Below are 20,082 nucleotides of genomic sequence, written 5' to 3' on the forward strand. Positions count from 1 at the left end.
GCTTGTTTCGCTATCCAAGCCTACCTAACAATCTCAAGTTCCCCAAGGAAAACACTTAAATCAGATTCATTGATGCATCATTCGTTATTGCCAAAACTTAACATTTACTTTATGAAAAAAAAATCTGTTGAGTGAATATATCTCTTTAACCAACTTGGTCTGCCTCAATTAACAACTCAAGTTCTGGGTCCTCAGCTCCTTCCTTCCTTAACCTTTGTTGCTCTTCTTGATCTTCTGCCATTAAAAAAAATACATTTTAACTTCTCAAGGCCCTTCCTTGTTTCTATGTTTTCCTTATATGATTTTTTCTTATATGATTTTTTAAATGTTCTGGTCTTCATATTATAGTTATTCTTGATTTCTTTTTTCCTTTTTTTTTTGGTTGTTCTTTATCATTTTCTCCATGTTTTTTGGCCAACTGTTCTTATTCCCTTCCATCGTTTATTTCTGTCCTCTAATAGTTGTTTTTTCTTTCTTTCCTTGCCTTCTTAGCTCCTTTCCTCTTAAGGATCTGATTAAACTTAGTTTCATCTGCTTTTTAAGAAAAGAATACTTTCTTCACCAAAAGTATTCACACTATCACAGTTCTGGATCTTCCTCACTAAGAACACAGAGTTTAGGAGGAAAGGGTTTCTGGGGTTTCTGTATCCATCTCTTCCTGGGTACACTAAACAGGAGTATAATTACCACTTCTCATGAAGGTTTATGAGGTATATGACCTGTATGTCAGCCGGATCAAGTCAGTAAATACTCGTGGCATGTGGTCAATAGAAAGTGGTAGGGAAAGTGGAAGAAACATTCAACAACCAGTTCTGAGCTGACCAGAGAGAACAAGGGAATCACTTACCCAGTTAGGCAGTTTCAGTTACAAGTCAGAGAAAACCCAGCTTAGTCTGGTTGAAACAAGAAAGGCTAACATAAAGGAAAACTGCCTAAGTAGCAATGTCAGCAAGAACCTCTATTCTTTCAGTCTTTCTGCATTGCCGTCTATGGTATTAGTTTTGTTCTAGACATGGCTCCTCTCATGAACTCAGCAGACCCTAGAACTACATGCCCTTTGCTCACATGCAACAAAAACATGTGTTCCCAGCAAAAGATTTGATTGGACTGGTCTAGGTCACACACCTTCTTCTCAACCAGTCACTGTGGAAGGAGAAGTGGAATGCAGTGATTTGCTAATCCTGGTCTATGTACTCTGCCTCTGGATCCTGGGTAGACAGCTCCAGGAACCCATGGTTTCAGAGAAGCAGCAATGAGGAACTGTATTCTGGGAAGGCAACCAGCAAATGTCCACTGCATGAGGCAAAGCTGAACGCAGCTAGTGCAAAATAACAAGCTGTAATTTACTTATTAATATATGTTCTTTTTTCCACAGAGTTATTTTGCTAATTATAAGATTATAAAAAAATGAGTTAACACATTTTACTTTATGAAAATAGAGTTCCTTTTCAGTCTTTTATAATCAATTCCTTTAGGACTCTTTCTGAGAATGTTCACCCCAACACAGTTACCTATTATTATTATAATAATTTAAATGTTTTTACTGTAAAATAATAAGAAGAAACACAGTAATAACAAACTACAACAAATGATTATTTGAGAAAATAATGATATTCTTGTAGGAAAAGAGTGCTTAAAGACTAATTAGTGAATTTTTTTTTTTTTAATATTTATTTATTTGGTTGTGCTGGGTCCTAGTTGCAACAGGCGGGCTCCTTAGTTGTGGCATGCAAACTCTTAGTTGCGGCATGCGTGTGGGATCTAGTTCCCTGAACAGGGATCAGGCCCAGGCCCCCTGCACCACCAGGGAAGTCCCATGAATATTTTTAAAAAGTAATATAACGCCACTTTAAACAAATATACAGGAAAAATCACTTTTAAAAGTGAGAAGAGAAAGAAGAATCACATTTCATAAGTGAGCAACTATCATTGTTCTCTCCTATTCCCAATCTCATTATATCTCTTTTTACTAAGTACTAAATAAAGACCTTATAAAATTAAAGGCCAGGACACTAATAACTAAACATACAGAAAAGTAATTTGCCTGGTCATTTGTGGATGGGCAGGGGTGAGGAGGTGAGGGCGAATTTGACAACAGTAGTTATTTATAGATACTTAGACCATACGCGGGTATTGTATTCAAATAAATGCCTGTCAATCCTTAGTCCTTCAAAAAGACCACGTGTATTTTCTTAGAGCTTCTGAATGTCAATTTCAAAAGAATTCTCCCCAATACACAGAATACCTTTATTTTCTCAGTACTTTAAAACAGAAGAAAGAAAAGAAAAATAGAATGTTGTTATCTGCAACAATGAGTCATCAGCCACTGCAGCTCTACAACACCCAGGTCTTCCCCTGTCTCTGCAGCCCTTCAGAAGAGGAAGACTATTTTTTTAATGACGCACATAAATCCCTGCACTGCCTGGCTGAAAAGCATAATTAATTCTGGCCTTTTTATGCTTAATGAAACACGTTGTTCATGTGACAGCAGTGGGTTTGAGCTTCTTGTGTATGCCTAAAATAGGGAAAGCCCTAGCAACAACCCAGTTCTACTCAAAATGCTGTGTAAGTCACGGTGGTATGAATTCTGCTACTACTTCAAAATATATCTCTTATGACAAGCAAATCACGCTAAAGAAAACTCACAATCAACCACCTGCATGAACAGTTTTTTTTAAACTTTTAAAAGTGTGGAATGTTTTATTTTTCGAATTCTTGGCAGTAAACACATGCTTTTATTTCTCAACTTGTGGCTGCGATAGAAGGGTATTTTAACAACCTAATCTCTTAGATGCAGCTGCTCAATATCATTTCCCTTTATTAGAATAATTTTTCATATTTTAATATACACTTACATGCTGCATTACGAAGGCTATTACTCCACTGAGAATTTCAAAACAAATTTTCAAGGTTACATTTCAAAACACAAATAATATGGGGAAACTTTTTAGAAAGAAATTTAACTGAAAGATTTACCTTAAAAATTTTACTCCTCTTTATAATATTCAATTATTCTAGCCCTATTTGAGGAGTTCTGAAAGCAAATGCCTACTTTTCAAACACGTTACTACTGCTGTAAATGCAGTTTCTTTGCTTTAATTATAGATTGTATACAGAACATGTGAATAATGAAATACAGAATTCCTCTCACCTGTTTGGGTGTAACCCCAGGCATGCGAATATCCAATGCAAAATCTGATGAATCAACAGGAATTACTGGTCTGGTGGTACCAAGACATTCATTAGAAAATGATCTGGTAGTTTCTTTAAACCTGAAAAAAGAAGACAATTTCAATATCCTTGAACATAATGGTATCTTACCTGGATGTGAGAAAGGGGGAAAAAAAAGGAATTCTATGACTTTAAAGATTGTTGATTTAGACCCAATGAAAAGATGTAATAACCACATAACATTCTATAATATTCTCAGAACTGCATTGTATAGTTCAAGAGCAATATATACCCAACTTGAGAGCAAAATATAATCAAAGCAACCTAGCAGCCTACATTTAAAACTTAATTCAATAAAAATTTGTCAAATATACATTTGTTTCTAGTTAATGAAAGTACAGTATAAATAAATTATAATTATCACAGGCCTGTCAATCCTCTAATGGCAGAAATATTAACTACAAGCCAGTAAGTGACTATTTTATGAATGTCCAGTATTACTAGTCAGCAACAAAAAACCAACAGTAATATTGCTAGGAGGTGGAGTTTTATGGGGGTGGGGGGAAGACTGTGATGTGAATTACAAATGTACAGGTGCATAAATATTTAACACGGTAATTATGAGGCGCGTGTATACAGCTCAATGTTTCCTCGTGGAGCTATTACAGTCCATGGTCTGCTTCTCCCCACCAGTTACCTACTTTTATATTTTATTCTTCGGGCTGTTATAAACAAGAAGGCATTCAAGTCTAAACGACTATATCGTAGTTTCTGAAATATCTCCCCAAGAGGGAGTGATTAGTATTGGAGATCACAACTTCTAAGTGGAGTTTTGAAAGCCAGTTCAGCTTGGCTACAAAACAGTGGGCTTTTTCTGCAAGGGGGACTTTTACAAGAAGTTACTGTGCTAAAATTCCAAGTGATTTCAGCAAAGTTAATCAACCATGTATATTTCTCCAACACTCCGGTTCATAAGTGATTACATTTTTCAGCAGCATGCACAGAAACCATCCAAACAACATTTCGCCTGTTTAAAAACAAAAAACAAACACCCACCTCTTAAAGACAGAAAGTGGGCTTCTGAAACCCAAACAGCTGCTTTGAAAAACAAGGAGGAGAACTAGCAGGCGACGAAAGCCAGCCATGGCCACGCCGCTCCGGCCCCGCCGGGAGGACCCGGCAGCGCAGCGCTGGGCTGGGGCCGGCGGTCGGGCAGCGGCGCCGCCAGCAGCCGCTACTTCATGGCCGGGGCGCGGCGGGCGTCCGGCGGCGGCCACACACCATCTGCCTGCGAGAGCTGCGAGGTGTCTGGATCAAGAGCCGCAGGCAGAACCCCGTGGGAAGGCGGTACTTTTGTCGGGTCCGCGAGCGGAAGCTCTCCTCCCTTCAGAGCTGCTTTCTGCCCTGGTGCTGGGGCTAGACGTGAGTGTTCCTTATCACTGGGGGATGACAGGGACTGTGAGGGATATCACACAAACCCGCGTCAGTCATCATTCAGAACCTGCAAAAATAGAAGCAGATAATGGATGACTAACACGTTACAGCGTTTGTGCTCAGCAAATCCCAGCTGAGGTTCTTCAATACATTAGTAGTTGCACAAGCTTGAGCCCAAGCCTGGTGAAAATGCTGGTCTGTTGATCTCCCTCCCCCAAGACCAGCCCCCAAGATTTCAAAAACCCCCATAGCCCCTGTTCTGCCTTTTCCTCTTTCCTCCTCCCTCACACCCACTCTCTCCTTTTCTCTGCTACTTCTTTACCCCTTTTACCTCACATCCACCCCAGGCTCGGGATTTCTTCTCCTTACTTCCTATGTCACTCCCTTCTATTATCAAAAATGCACTTAATACCTCTGCTGAATGTAAACAAAGATACTCACACAAATGATAGGCTAAGGCACAAGAAAAGGAAAAAAAGAAACTAAGGCACAGACAAAGCACTTGGATACAACAGTAATCAGAAAGAAAAAGACTTTGAGAACAAAGGCATGTTTACATATATGCATCACAGAGCTATAGATCCAAGGAGAAAGATACCCTCGGCCAAGAATGATCACCACAGAAGTAATCGCTGAAGTTCTCAGAATTACTTTAAAACAAATCAAAAATCTATAGCTAACACAATATATGAAATGTAAGCACCTACTAAAAAATCCTGCATCTAATATACAAAGTAATAATTCCTTACTTATAAGGCATGCCTCCCAAAAGATATTCTTTCCTGAATAAGGTTTGGAGACTTACAATGCAATGCAATTAGAAGCAGTAAGGAGAATCTCAGCTGGCTCCCACATGAATTTTATATACAAAGGATAAGATCAAAACCTTTATATTAATATAAATGACAGGCCATACGGAACTAATGCAACATCTCAACATTTTGTCAAGAGGACTCAACTAGGCTAAATTTTAAAATATGTGCGTTTAGACTTTACTCTTGTTTTGAATATATTTCAGACTATGTATCAAGTATGTACATTTTAGCAAGGTATTATTTTAAAATGTATCATTCACAATATAAAAATACATTCAAAGGAAAAGATGTCTTAAAGTTCTATTTTAATCACTAATTATAAACATGATTTGGTGAATCACAAATAAATCCATTGGCCAGATGAACAACAGTAAGAAGCAAAAATTAGTAAGATCTTTAGAAGTGCTCCACAATAATAAGTTAGCCTCTAAATCATCCTCTGGAAATCACAAGATACTGAAGCTAATCTAAACAAAACAAAACAAAAAATCAAACAAAAACTAAGCTAAAACAAACAAAAAAGCATGACCTAAACTTTAAATCAGAAGAGTTCATGGTCATTGCTTTCTAGAAGAAACATACCTTACACCAAATATAAATAAAACATGATTGAATATCCAACCTATCCAAGGATGCTTGAGGCTCACCAGCAACCAAGGACCACAGTTAATTTACACAAGCAATGACATTTTTAGAAGACTGATGACATTTGTTTGAACTTTCTCTTTGGCTTGCTATGTGAGCTTTCAGAACAAAAGCCTTTAGCTTTGTCTGAATCCTGTGGGTAAAGGAAAGAACTTAAGCGGGAAGAGAAACAACTGGCCTGAAGGCTATGCTATTGCTTTTGTTTACAACAAAATATAATCCTGTAAAATGACAATGCTTAACATTCCCTGAAGTTCTTCTTTTTCTTTAAATATATGTGAAGAAGGGATTATATTTTATTATTTCATGCAGAACAGGATTCAAGGACAGTCCTTCTTCTAGTTGGCAGGGAGATTTGGTATTACACAAACACTTGAAAACAAATTTAGTATTAAAATTCTCTAACAGGAACACACCCTTAAGTACTAGTCTTTGAAAAAAATTCCACTTATCCCTCTGATTGATTTTATTACCTTTGATGTCCCTGAACCGCCCCCTAAAAGAAAAGGGAACTGAAGTTGTGGGTAAAAGCAAAGTTGCTATTTGTAGCCATGAACAGAACAAAAAAGGTCTTATAGAAATGAAAGCTAATTATGCTTTTTGCTTCTTGATGCCTTGTAAACTAAAGACAAAATACAAATCATCATATGAAAAAAAATCATGTCTAATCATTTCATTTATTTTACAATGACTGATAATTGAGGAATATATGTGCGTGTGTATGTATGTGTGTATATATATAATATTCAAACCTTAGTATTCTTGTTTAGGATAAAAAAAATTCAACATAGATTTCCTTGAGATAATTCAAAAAAACATACCTAATTTCATATTTTGTACAAAATATTATATTTTGGAGTTTTATAAAATGAATAAAAGTAAAAGAGAATATAGTCTATTAAGGGAGATCCTCATCTTCTCACAAGTAATATAAGGTATGTTTAGAATGTATTATTCCTGTGAGAGTACTATAAAAGGGACTCAGGGAATTTTGAGGAGGGAAAGATCATTTCAATCTTCAAGAGGAGGGTAAGAAAAAAGAGAAAGGTAAAGCAGTCTTCAGTGGAAGAGGTGGTTCTGAGCAAGAGCTTGAGTGTGGTTGGGTTTCCGCTGTGAGAGACGAAGAGTGTGTATTCCAAGTGCAGGGCACGGGAGCCCAAATGGGGAGCAGAGAATGTTTGAAAAACGAGTAATAAAGGTTCTGCCTCCTAGACTCAAGCGGCAGACCCAGATTTACTATTTTATTTGTAATATGAAGCAAATATTCTGTTTACACATTATAAATAAATTCTTAGTAAGAAAGATGTACCCGCGCACCGCGATGAAGAGTGGCCCCCGCTTGCCACAACTAGAGAAAGCCCTCGCACAGAAACGAAGACCCAACACAGCAAAAAAAAAAAAAAAAAAAAAAGAATGATGTATAGTTTATACCTGTACAAATATTAATTCCAGGAGCAGTAGTATTATGTAGTAAGTACAGCCTAGTACAGAGGACCATAAAACTCATTTGGCTTTTACCAAGTGAGCAGTCCATTCTTTTCCATTTTTATTTGAAAAAAGAAAAAAACCCAAAAAGATAGTTTAAATTTGTAATTGATCAAAGAATCAAATAAATATATTGGCCATTCACTTATCGATTCATTTATCAACAAGAAAGAACCATTATAACATTGAGGATGACAGCTTGTAAACTGAAGAAAAACTGCCTGGACTCCTGGCTCCACCATCGACTAGCCCTGTGAAACTGGGCAAGTACTTAGCCTCTCTTTGCCTCAATTTTCTCATCTGCAAAATGGAAATAATCATACCACCTATCTCATAGGCTTGTTACAAGGAATAAATGAATTCATATCCTTAGAACAATGCCAGACACATAATAAATGTTTGCTTTTACTGTTGCTGTAACAAATATTTACTGAATGCCTAGGACTATCTTAATGCTGGGAATGGTGATAATCAAGACAGATAAAGTTTCCACTCTTATAGAGATTACTTTCTAGTGGGGGAAAAAACAAATGAAAATAATGACCAAATTACTGATTTCATTTTCTTTCAAGGAGATTTTATGTGGTTTCCTACAATGACTTATGATTAAACTGATTAAAGAATGCATATCCATTCACTTAGAAATTCAACTCTAGGAATTTGTTCTTGGGCAAAAATAGAACAAGGGCACAAACATGTTTATGAGGATATTTACTAACATTGTTTATAATAACATATAACTGGATGTTTATAATAGCAAAGAACTGGAATCAATTTAAATGCCATCAATAAGAGATTGGTAAAATTTGGAGGGTGGTACCATACATCCCTTAAAAAAGGACAGGTGGGTCTATTTTTATAGGCGAGGTCACATTCCATGACACATTGTTTTCTTTTTACGTAATTTTAAAAAATGTTTAAACAATCTCAAACTTGTAGAAATGTTGCAATTACAGTACAAAAAACTTTTTTTTCTTTAACCATTTGAGAGTAACCAATTGCTGACCTGATGTCTCATCACTCCTGAATTCTTTTGTGTGTAATTCCTAAAGTATATCTACTATATAACCACAATACAATCATCAAAATATTCACATCGACACATTACTATCATCTAATCCTCAGTCTCCAAACTTTGCCAGCTGTCCCAATAGTATCCCTTATAGCAAAAGAACAAGTTCAGAATGGACAATTGCATGTAAAGTTGTCACGTCTCTATTTAGTCTCCTTCACTCCAGGACAGTTTCTGTCTTTAACTTTTATGCCCTTGACTCTATTGAAGATTGCAGGCCAGTTATTTTGCAGAATGCCTCTCAATTAGTGTTTGTTTTCTGCTTATTAGGACTAGATTCAGGTTGTGCATCTCTGGCAGGAATATCACAGAAGTAACGCTGTGTTCCTTTCACTGCATCTGTATTAGTTGCCCATAGCTGCATATCAAACTACTCCAAAACTTAATAGCTGAAAACAATAAACATTCTCTTGCATAGTTTCTGTGCATCGGGTAAAGAAGTAGCTTAGCTGGGTGATTCTCTCATGAGGTTTCAAGCAAGATGTTGGCAATGGCTGCAGTCATCTGAAGGATTGACTGGGGCTGGAGAATTTGCTTGCATGATGGCTCACTCACAAGGCTAGCAAGTTAGTGCTGGCTGTTGGCAAAAACAACATCTCCTCACTATGTGGCCCTCTCTCTAGGGCTGCTTGAATGTCTTTACAACATGGCAGCTGGCTTCTCCCAAAGTAAGCAATATTTTTTGGGACTAAGCATCAGAAGTCACATACCATCACTTCTATAATATGCTATCCATTACACAAGTCGGCCAAACTCAGCATGGATGAAGACTACCCCAGGGCATGAATACTAGGAGATGAGAAGCCGGCTACCACAGCATCTTATTAGGTGGCTTGCAATTTTGATTTGTCCCACTACTGATGATGTTAACTTTGATCATATAATTAAGGTGACATCTTCCAGGCTTTTCCACAGTAAAGTTCCCATTTTTCCCTTTTTAATTAATATTTTTTGGTGGAGAGGTTATTTATTGACTTATAAATATTCCATTTCTCATCAAACTTTCATTTTATTCATTTATTTATTATACCATAATGGACGCAAAGTTTCTTATTTTATTCAGTGGGTTTTAATCTGTTACTAACTTTATTTACTTCACTTACTTTGATGCTCAAATTATCTCTGTTGTGACTCCTTTAAGCTAGCTTTTGTGTCCTTTTGACATGTCCCATCATCCTTTGAGCACTTCCTTGCTTTTTGTGTCCTCTCTCATCTGGGCTCAAAACCCTCCACCAGGCCTTGCTTTTTGTGTTTTTCATTCCACTTGGCCTTTGCTGACACCTTACACTGGGCTGCCTACACACATGGATGCCCTCCTCACCCTGCTTGGGCCATGACATCCCATGCCAGGCCACCCGTCCTGAACGCCTATCTTGCTCTGCCCCACATAGCAGCTCTAGGACTGAATTTTTCAGGAAGAGAAAAGAAAGACATTAACTTTAAAAAATCAAATTATAGAACAGTATACACATGTATTTAAAATTCTGAAGTAATATAACTTAATTAGATTTCCAATGGTCTTCAGTGGGAATAGGTTAAAAAAAAAAACAGAGGGGGGGATGTTCACTGTCCATTTATATGCTTTTGCAGTCTTTTAACTTTCACAAGCTTATATTACTTTGGTAACCAGAAGAAAATGGGATATTTATACACATACATATTTATATTTAAAATACTGAATATGATTCCACAGATTTCAATTTATGTGTTAATTTCTATCTGAGTTTAGGTTGTGTTTTGAAATATAACTAACTCTCCTTCTTTTCTTTGGCAAGAACTTTACAAACTAAATTTTATGGTAGTTATAGCTGTAATGCAGAGTTCCTCAAGCTCAGCACTAGCAACATTTTGAGCTGAATAATTCTCTGCTGCAGAGGACTGTCTTGTTCATTACAAGATGTCTAGCAGCATCTGTGGACTCTACCCACTAGATTCCAGTTGCACTCCCTGCAGTGTGACAACCAAAAATGTCTCCAGACATTGCCAAATATCTTCTAGAAGGTCAAATCAAAAATCGCCCTTGTTGAAAACCATTGTTGTAATATGGTTCATTAAGATAAAGCTTAATTTAAATAAAATGATATAATTACACCTGAATCATTGTAAATCAATTATACTTCAATTTTTTAGGTGATATAATTTCTTCAAATACATATAATGAGATATAAATAGATTTTTGGGGGTTTTTTATAAATTTATTTTTATTTATATTATTTATTTTTTTGGCTGCGTTGGGTCTTCGTTGCTGCATGCGGGCTTCAGTAGTTGTGGCTCGTGGGCTCTAGAGCACAGGCTCAGTAGTTGTGGTGCACAGGCTTAGTTGCTCTGTGGCATGTGGGATCTTCCCAGACCAGGGCTCAAACCTGTGTCCCCTGCATTGGCAGGCTGCACCACCAGGGAAGTCTCTATAGATTGATTTTTAAAAGTGCTTGCAGGGACTTCCCTGGTGGCGCAGTGGTTGAGACTCCGCCTGCCAAGGCAGGGGACACGGGTTCGGTGCCACAACTACTGAAGCCCATGCACCTAGAGCCTGTGCTCCGCAACAAGAGAAACCACCGCAATGAGAAGCCCATGCACCGCAATGAAAAGTAGCCCCTGCTCGCCACAACTAGAGAAAGCCCACGCGCAGCAACAAAGACCCAATGCAACCAAAAAAATAAGTAAAATTTTAAAAAAGATTCCACGTTAAAAATAAATAAATAAATGAATAAAAAGTGCTTGCAAATATGGAACTTCTAAAGAATGGGAAAAGAATATTCATAACAGCAAGTAACATTTATCGACTTATACGCCAGGTGCTGACCTTATGCGTTATTATCTCACTGAATTCTTATGACTTTTAAGTACCAGTTATTATTCCCATTTTATAGATAACAGATCTAAAGCTTAGGAAAATTAATTAACTTGCTCTGGTTACACAACAGTAGAGTAGGGATTTAAATCCTGGCTTGCAGCCTCCAGAATCTATCCTCTTAACGCATATTCTTCAACATAAAACAAACTCTCTACATTCTTAGGGGATGTTTTCTTCAAGTTCAACAAAAAGCAAATCCTCTGAATATCATTTTATTGTGAAGTAACAACAGCCAATGTTATCGAGCAATTACTATATGCCAGGCACTGTACTAATTAGCACTATATATAGATTAGCTCATCTGAATCCTTACAGCAACTCTATGAAATTTGTACCATTATCATTCCCACTTTACTGAAGTGAAAACTGGACACACAGAGTATTGGTAACTTGCCCACGGAACACAGCCAAAATATAAACACAGGCAATCTGATGTCACAGTTAAAGCCCTCACCTACTCAGCAATAAATGTAACCTAGTCTCTTTTTTCATTCATATATTAGGAAGCATTAACATTTCCTCTACAACCTTACAAACATAATTCATTTAGCTAACTCAGAAAGAACAAATTGAAGAACTATGACAAGGGTCTAAATCTAGTCCCCAAAGTAGATTTTGTTTGGCTTGCAAGAATTTTTCCTAACTCTTCCCTTGAATTTGAATTCTGAGTAAACATTTCAAAATGAAAAGATTTCACATAAAAAGTGTCTCTTGAAGAGTTGTAAAAAATCTGGCATCACTGGACCCATATCTCCACATGGGAACAATTAATCCCTTCTGCTCCCTACGTATTCCCAGATCCTGAGGCCAAGGGTACTTGTTTTAACTGACACTCAACACTAAGGTGCAGTTTTGTCTGTCCAATTGTTTTGTTGTCGTTTTTTTACATCTGGCCAGTTTTTCTCATTAACATTACTAGCTATACCCTAAAGTCATTTGTGTTGTGACCCCAGAGGTGCACCCTTTCTTTATGTAAGAAGGTAAACTTCACCCTACACATACATAGCATAGCGTTCGCCACACTCAGATATACTAAGTTGCTACTTCTTTTCTTTCCTTTTCTCTTCTTTCCTTTCCTTTTCTTCCTTTCTTTGTTTTTTAATTCTCTCTTTTAGCAAGGCACACGAAATTGAATGGCATTTTCTGCACGTGGGTTTGTTTGGGATTCATCTCTTCTAACAGGTAGTCAATTTGAAGTATTCTTCCCTTGTTAAGTCAAAATTGGCTGGGTACCTATTAGAATATATAATGTTAAACAATCTCAGGGGTACCATTCAGCATATGATTCTACTGCAATAAGAACTTGCCAACGGTAACAAATTTTATTTATTTATTTTTTTGGTTGCCATGATCCGTACCAGATGGCCTTTAAATATGTCCATTAGTCATCAAATTGCTCAGTCCTGTAAATATTTCTGTGGGGGAAAAAACAAGAGACATTATTCTTAATTAAGTTTCTCAACTTTGACTAATTCAAATGTTACTTCATAACACATGAATCTAAATTCAGTGCTAGCATATTTTAATGTAAGATAAAACAGATCTCTGTGTTCCAATCAGCACACATCCTTTCGTTCTAAGGATGCACTGGAAGTTCTCAAGAGACTAGTGCACTGCACAGGAGAGCATTAACCGTTACTGATGATGTCAGAGAGGTAGAATGGCTCCTTTGCATGTGACTCATTTACCCACCAGTATCTTTTTTAATTTATAAACGTGACAAAGAATTCAGTTTCATAAGTAGAGCACAAAACACTTCTGCAGCTATAGCTGCCTTCTCCTTTAAATATTCTTGTTGAGTTGGGCGCGCAGGCCACGAGCCTGGTCCTGCAGTCATTAGCAAGGTGGGGGTTTCTGTCCTAACTCATGGAGCAAGTCAGAGATGAGGGCCTGAACTTATAGGCTATCTCCATAATATGCCAATTCAAAAATTAATAAACTCTCTTCTTCCTCTTCAGTGAAGTTTTTGAGGAACTGGTTTGAAACTAATATCCAAGACTTGACTAAATTTCAAAAGTCTGTTTGTTTTTTTAATGAAGTATGAATCACTGGCTGATTTAAGTACTGAAAGATCTTTCCATTACCTTTGTAATGCTTCCTTTGTGGGTCTGTGCATTATTATTTTCTGCTATTTTCAAGAGGAAGTTGTTATAGAATGAAGGATGGAAGGGTGCCACATTTAAGAGCAAGTATTCAGTGCCAGGCACTGGGCTTGGATGGATGTGGTCACAAGGCGGGGATCTGCTTTTCCTTCCGTCTTACTTGCAACTAATCAACATATTTTTTAATGAGATGTCCTCTTTTGTAGGGATTTTTTTTTTCCTGTTTATACTTCCACATCCTTAGGCAGAGTTATTCCCGAAGCATTTCAATACATATTTTGTTAAATGCCTCCCTATGACTTCAGAGGCAGGAGTTATTAACTACACATGAACGTGGCTCAGATCCAGAACATGCAGTTACAAAATAAATATCCTCTTTCTTGATAAGTAAAATCTACAGGAAATGTCGATTTTCACTCCAAAGTTACACTGAACTTTATCTTTAGTGTCGTGTGTTGTTCACATAGAAGCATTTTCTCCCATAGCAGAATCAAATTTTCAAGTGATTCTTATGTTTTCCATTTCAAATGCTCAAATACTTACAGTAAAATGCCCATAAACATACCCCTTGCTATAATAAAAGTTTTGGTATCCTTGTCTTTAAGGCTCTCAGCTGTATAATTATAGTACTTAAAGTGGAATCTACAATCATATAATGTTATTGTATAATTGAAAGACTTATGGGAAATTTTCCTAAAGATCATGAAAGAATGTTAAAACATTCTCTCATTTATATAATTCTGTTCAACTGAGTTTACAGTAACCTAGAGGGCTGCTATAAAATATACACTATACACTGCCCCCTCAATCCATCTCAACTATATAATTTGAAAGCCATTAACAAAAGAAACACAGTTGCTTAAAAACATTTTAATGTTTTTTATTTTGGGGTATACAAGCTATATTAAAATACAGCTTAATCATAACAAGACTATTTGAATTTTTAAATATGCAATTCAGCATTGAAAGAAGTACGATGTACTGAGTAGCTTATATTCAAATATTTTAACTTCTCATCTATAATAACAGTTTTCTTTGATCAGTGTCCCCAAACTCTCCATGAACTATCAATTCAAAGCTTCATAATTTTCTTCTGGCTCAAAAGGATCAAAGCATTCTTATGTTTGTTAGAAGTCTTTGATACTGCTGCAAAAACAGGTGGTGAATTTATTTCATAGTTATTAAACTGTTTCTTGCTGTCTTGAGCTTAGGAAGAAGTGGTTTATTTTAACAAGGTGCTTACAGACTGGCTTTCCCTTCCCCAGTTTTTAATCTTCTTTACAAGGTTTCCCACAGTGATGTGCACTACACCCTGGAAATGAAATAAGAGCTGAAAAAAAGATGAGGGCCATGATCCTCTGGGTGTGAGAGAAAACACAGGATGCCGTCCCTGTCGTATCAGTCCAAGGAAGTGAGGCCCAAGCAAGCCCAGTAGACCTTGCTCACCTTCCATCTCCATTACTGAAGTTATATGACCTAACCTTGAGTTTTATCATTAAAAAAAGTTGAATTTTTAATAACAATTATCATTGAAGAGTTAGGGGGAAAAAGCATTGAAACCCCCAAATTTAAACACTCTTTCTAACATTAAAAGAGCAAAAACAGTAATTCTATACATGATACAAAGGATCATGAGAGATTACTACAAGCAACTATATGCCAATAAAATGGACAACATGGAAGAAATGGACAAATTCTTAGAAAAGCACAACCCTCCAAGACTGAACCAGGAAGAAATAGAAAATATAAACAGACCAATCACAAGTAATGAAATTGAAACTGTGATTAAAAATCTTCCAACAAACAAAAGCCCAGGACCAGATGGTTTCACAGGCGACTTCTATCAAACATTTAGAGAAGAGCTAACACCTATCCTTCTCAAACTCTTCCAAAATATAGCAGAGAGAGGAACACTCCCAAACTCATTCTATGAGGCCACCATCACCCTGATACCAAAACCAGAAAAAGATGTCACAGAAAAAGAAAACTACAGGCCAATATCACTGATGAACATAGATGCAAAAATCCTCAACAAAATACTAGCAAACAGAATCCAACAGCACATTAAACGGATCATACACCATGATCAAGTGGGGTTTATCCCAGGAATGCAAGGATTCTTCAATATACGCAAATCAATCAATATGATACACCATATTAACAAATTGAAGGATAAAAACCATATGATCACCTCAATAGATGTAGAAAAAGATTTGACAAAATTCAACACCCATTTATGATAAAATCCCTCCAGAAAGTAGGCATAGAGGGAATTTACCTCAACATAATAAAGGCCTTATATGACAAACCCACAGCCAACATCATTCTCAATGGTGAAAAACTGAAACCATTTCCTCTAAGATCAGGAACAAGACAAGGTTGCCCACTCTCACCACTATTATTCAACATAGTTTTGGAAGTTTTAGCCACAGCAATCAGAGAAGAAAAAGAAATAAAAGGAATCCAAATCGGAAAAGAAGTAAAACTGTCACTGTTTGCAGATGACTTGATACTATATGTACAGAATTCTAAAGATGCCACCAGAAAACTACTAGAAATAATCAATGAATTTGGTAGAGTAGCAGGACACAAAATTAATGCACAGAAATCTCTTGCATTCCTATACACTAATGATGAAAAATCTGAAAGAGAAATTAAGGAAACACTCCCATTTACCATTGCAACAAAAAGAATAAAATACCTAGGAACAAACCTACCTAAGGAGACAAAAGACCTGTATGCAGAAAACTATAAGACACTGATGAAAGAAATTAAAGATGATACCAACAGATGGAGAGATATACCATGTTCTTGGATTGGAAGAATCCACATTGTGAAAATGGCTATACTACCCAAAGCAATCTATAGATTCAACACAATCCCTATCAAACTACCAATGGCATTTTTCACAGAACTAGAACAAAAAATTTCACAATTTGTATGGAAACACAAAAGACCCCGAATAGCCAAAGCAACCTTGAGAAAGAAAAACGGAGCTGGAGGAATGAGGCTCCCAGACTTTAGACTATGCTACAAAGCTACAGTAATCGAGACAGTATGATACTGGCACAAAAACAGAAATATAGATCAATGGAACAGGACAGAAAGCCCAGAGATAAACCCACGCCACCTATGGTCAACTAATCTATGACAAAGGAGGCAAGGATATACAATGGAGAAAAGACAGTCTCTTCAATAAGCGGTGCTGGGAAAACTGGACAGCTGCATTTAGAAGAATGAAATTAGAACACTCCCTAACACCATACATAAAAATAAACTCAAAATGGATTAAAGACCTAAATGTAAGGCCAGACACTATCAAACTCTTAGAGGAAAATACAGGCAGAACACTCTTGACATAAATCACAGCAAGATTCTTTTTGACCCACCTCCTAGAGAAAGGGAAATAAAAACAAAAATAAACAAATGGGACCTAATGAAACTTAAAAGCATTTGCACAGCAAAGGAAACCATAAACAAGATGAAAAGACAACCCTCAGAATGGGAGAAAATATTTGCAAATGAAGCAACTGACAAAGGATTAATCTCCAAAATATACAAGCAGCTCATGCAGCTCAATATCAAAAAAGCAAACCACCCAATCCAAAAATGGGCAGAAGACCCAAATAGACATTTCTCCAAAGAATATATACAGATTGCCAACAAACATAAGAAAGGATGCTCAACATCACTCATCATTAGAGAAATGCAAATCAGAACTACAATGAGGTATCACCTCACACCGGTCAGAATGGCCATCATCAAAAAGTCTACAAACAATAAATGCTGGAGAGGGTGTGGAGAAAAGGGAACCCTCTTGCACTGTTGGTGGGAATGTAAATTGATACAGCCACTATGGAGAACACTATGGAGGTTCCTTAAAAAACTAAAAATAGAATTCCCATAGGACCCAGCAATCCCACTACTGGGCATATACCCTGAGAAAACCATAATTCAAAAAGAGTCATGTACCACAATGTTCATTGCAGCACTATTTACAATAGCCCGGTCATGGAAACAACCTAAGTGTCCATTGACAGATGAATGGATAAAGAAGATGTGGCACATATATACAATGGAATATTACTCAGCCATAAAAAGAAACGAAATTGAGTCATTTGTAGTGAGGTGAATGGACCTAGAGTCTGTCATACAGAGTGAAGTAAGTCAGAAAGAGAAAAACAAATACCGTATGCTAACACATATATATGGAATCTAAAAAGAAAAAGAAAAATGGTTCTGAAGAACCTAGGGGCAGGACAGGAATAAAGATGCAGACATAAAGAATGGAACTGAGGACATGGGGTTGCGGGGGGAAGGGTAAGCTGGGACAAAGTGAGAGAGTGGCATGGACATATATACACAACCAAATATAAAATAGATAGCTAGTGGGAAGCAACCGCATAGCACAGGGAGACCAGCTTGGTGCTTGGTGCTTGGTGACCACCTAGAGGGGTGGGATAGGGAGGGTGGGAGGGAGACGCAAGAGGGAGGGGATATGGGGATATATGTATATGTATAGCTGATTCACTTTGTTATACAGAAGAAACTAACACAACATTGTAAAGCAATTATACTCCAATAAAGATGTTAAAAAAATACAATAAAAAACAAAAAAACAGTAATTCTGTCATTCAGCAAAAATAGAACTAAAATCTTAACCTATATCATTTGAAATATGTGCCACTAATCAGGAATAACAATTTATGTTTCAAGGGAATTACCACTGTTACGTCAAGATTATTAGGAAATATTTTCTGGGTACTGGCACTGACAGGTATTTTATGTCATGGCTCAGGTTTGTGTTGCACGACTTAAGGAAACTATATAGAGGCAGATTTGTAGAACCAACAGCCCAAAGAAATTAGCAGTGGAGGTAAATAACACGCATTCATATTCCAAAAGCAGTTAGACATTTTCTTAGAACAAACAAATATAAAATGGTAGACCCAACTAGGTGCTTGGGATTTAAATAAGACAAACGGATTCTTATTAGTAATACTTGCCTATCTCTTTATAGGAGTATTGACAAGAAATGTAACTTATTGTTGCTAAAGCATTTTAAAGATGAAATGTGCTATATTACTACTAAGTACTACACAAGTACTAACTGCTAAATGAGTAATCAGCTTTACTACTCTTTACTTGATTCTACTGAATTTAATATTTATTCCTAAATAGAGGAATTATATGAATTACCTTATTGGAAGATGATTCTTTTGAAAAGCATTTTTTTTAGTTTTTGAAATGGAATTTTTAAAGTCAGTATATAAGCATTAATTTTACTTTTTAAAAGTTTTGCTTCCCATTATGATGAATTTCTATTATCCTAAGACTAAATCTCTCAAACAGTGAAGAAGTCATGCAGATACCAAAACTTGGATCATTATACAAGTAACTCATGGCAATGTGTAAAATTCTATTGATAAAGCAAACAATGTACTTTCAGTCCAGTAATTCCACCAAAAGACTGTTACCTCTTTTGAAATGACATATACCTAAAGATTTGGTAAAAATAGAAACCAAACAGAAAAATAGGACCTTAAGCCTTTAAATATACTATTCATAAAAGTACAAAAGGTGTAGATTTAGTAGTGATTATTTATTGTTACTTAAAAATACATCAAGGTCAACATCAAACCTTTTTAAATTCCTTTAACAAAATAAAACTATAAAATAATCAGTGGTTCCTATAACAGCCCAGAGGTATATCAGAATATCCTTAAAAGAAGCTGGCCATTTTATCTTTCAATATGATTTTCAGGGAAATTTATGTCTCTATCAATGCATTCAAAATTAATGGCCCATGTTTGACCGGCTGGTGATTTCCACTATCATAGTGGCCGGCAGATGACTGCTTCATTGATTCAGGGATGGATACCAACTGGGAAGGCAGCTTCTAGATTGGTCACCCTGGCTTACATCTAGCAAAATACTGTACTGATTACTGCTCTTTTGGCATGGTGGAAATTGTATTCTATTTCATGATTTCTTCATCAATGATTAAAGAAAAGATAAGTTGAATGGCAGAGATGAAAGAATGATATTGTTAAATATGAGTGGAGTTACTCAAACATAATAGAAAAGTATGCTTTAAATTATTTGATCAATTAAGTTAAGGTTAAAAAAATAAGGTAAAACTTCTTCTTCCATAAATAATAATATAGCACTAACATATGCTGTCTTTGTTTTAACTAGGCCACAGATTTGTTTTAAGATAATTTTAAAAAATACTATTAACCGTTTCATTCTGATTTAGCTGAATTAACATTTTAAGATGGCCTACTTTATTTCTTGTTCCTGAAACTTTGTAATTATCTCCTTCTCTTTTTATAAAATATCAAAAATTTTCTTGCTACCAAAGAGGTCAACATCTTTTATCAGTAAGTTTTATCTTAACCAAATGCTAATTTTCAAATCAGAAAAATAAATGGATTAAGCAGTATTAATTTGCCAAAAGAGAGAATAAAACTGTGATAAAATTTCCCTTTCATTTTCATATTT

At 36.2% G+C, this 20,082-nt stretch overlaps 1 protein-coding gene and 1 long non-coding RNA gene across 10 annotated transcripts in view; one reads left to right on the plus strand and one right to left on the minus strand.

Annotated features, from left to right (window-relative positions):
• The window catches only part of PAM (peptidylglycine alpha-amidating monooxygenase), a 283,154-nt gene that overhangs the window by 149,841 nt on the left and 113,231 nt on the right, over nucleotides 1-20,082 (minus strand). For 8 of the 9 annotated variants that reach the window (XM_082458073.1, XM_082458071.1, XM_082458074.1 and 5 more), the window contains 2 exons: nucleotides 4,228-4,672; nucleotides 3,152-3,272 (listed from right to left, as the gene is read on the minus strand). In XM_082458073.1, the coding sequence (XP_082314199.1) occupies nucleotides 3,152-3,272; nucleotides 4,228-4,316 (210 nt within the window). In that variant the 5' untranslated portion in view covers nucleotides 4,317-4,672. Of the gene's footprint in view, nucleotides 1-3,151; nucleotides 3,273-4,227; nucleotides 4,673-12,834; nucleotides 12,892-20,082 lie in introns of all 9 variants that reach the window. The other variant, XM_082458072.1, reaches the window with a different exon arrangement.
• The window catches only part of LOC309659044, a 464,689-nt gene that overhangs the window by 130,075 nt on the left and 314,532 nt on the right, over nucleotides 1-20,082 (plus strand). The gene's annotated exons all lie outside the window — the stretch shown is intronic.

Source organism: Balaenoptera physalus (assembly GCF_965194825.1).
Source record: "Balaenoptera physalus genome assembly, chromosome: 3".
NCBI classification, from domain to species: Eukaryota; Metazoa; Chordata; class Mammalia; order Artiodactyla; family Balaenopteridae; genus Balaenoptera; species Balaenoptera physalus.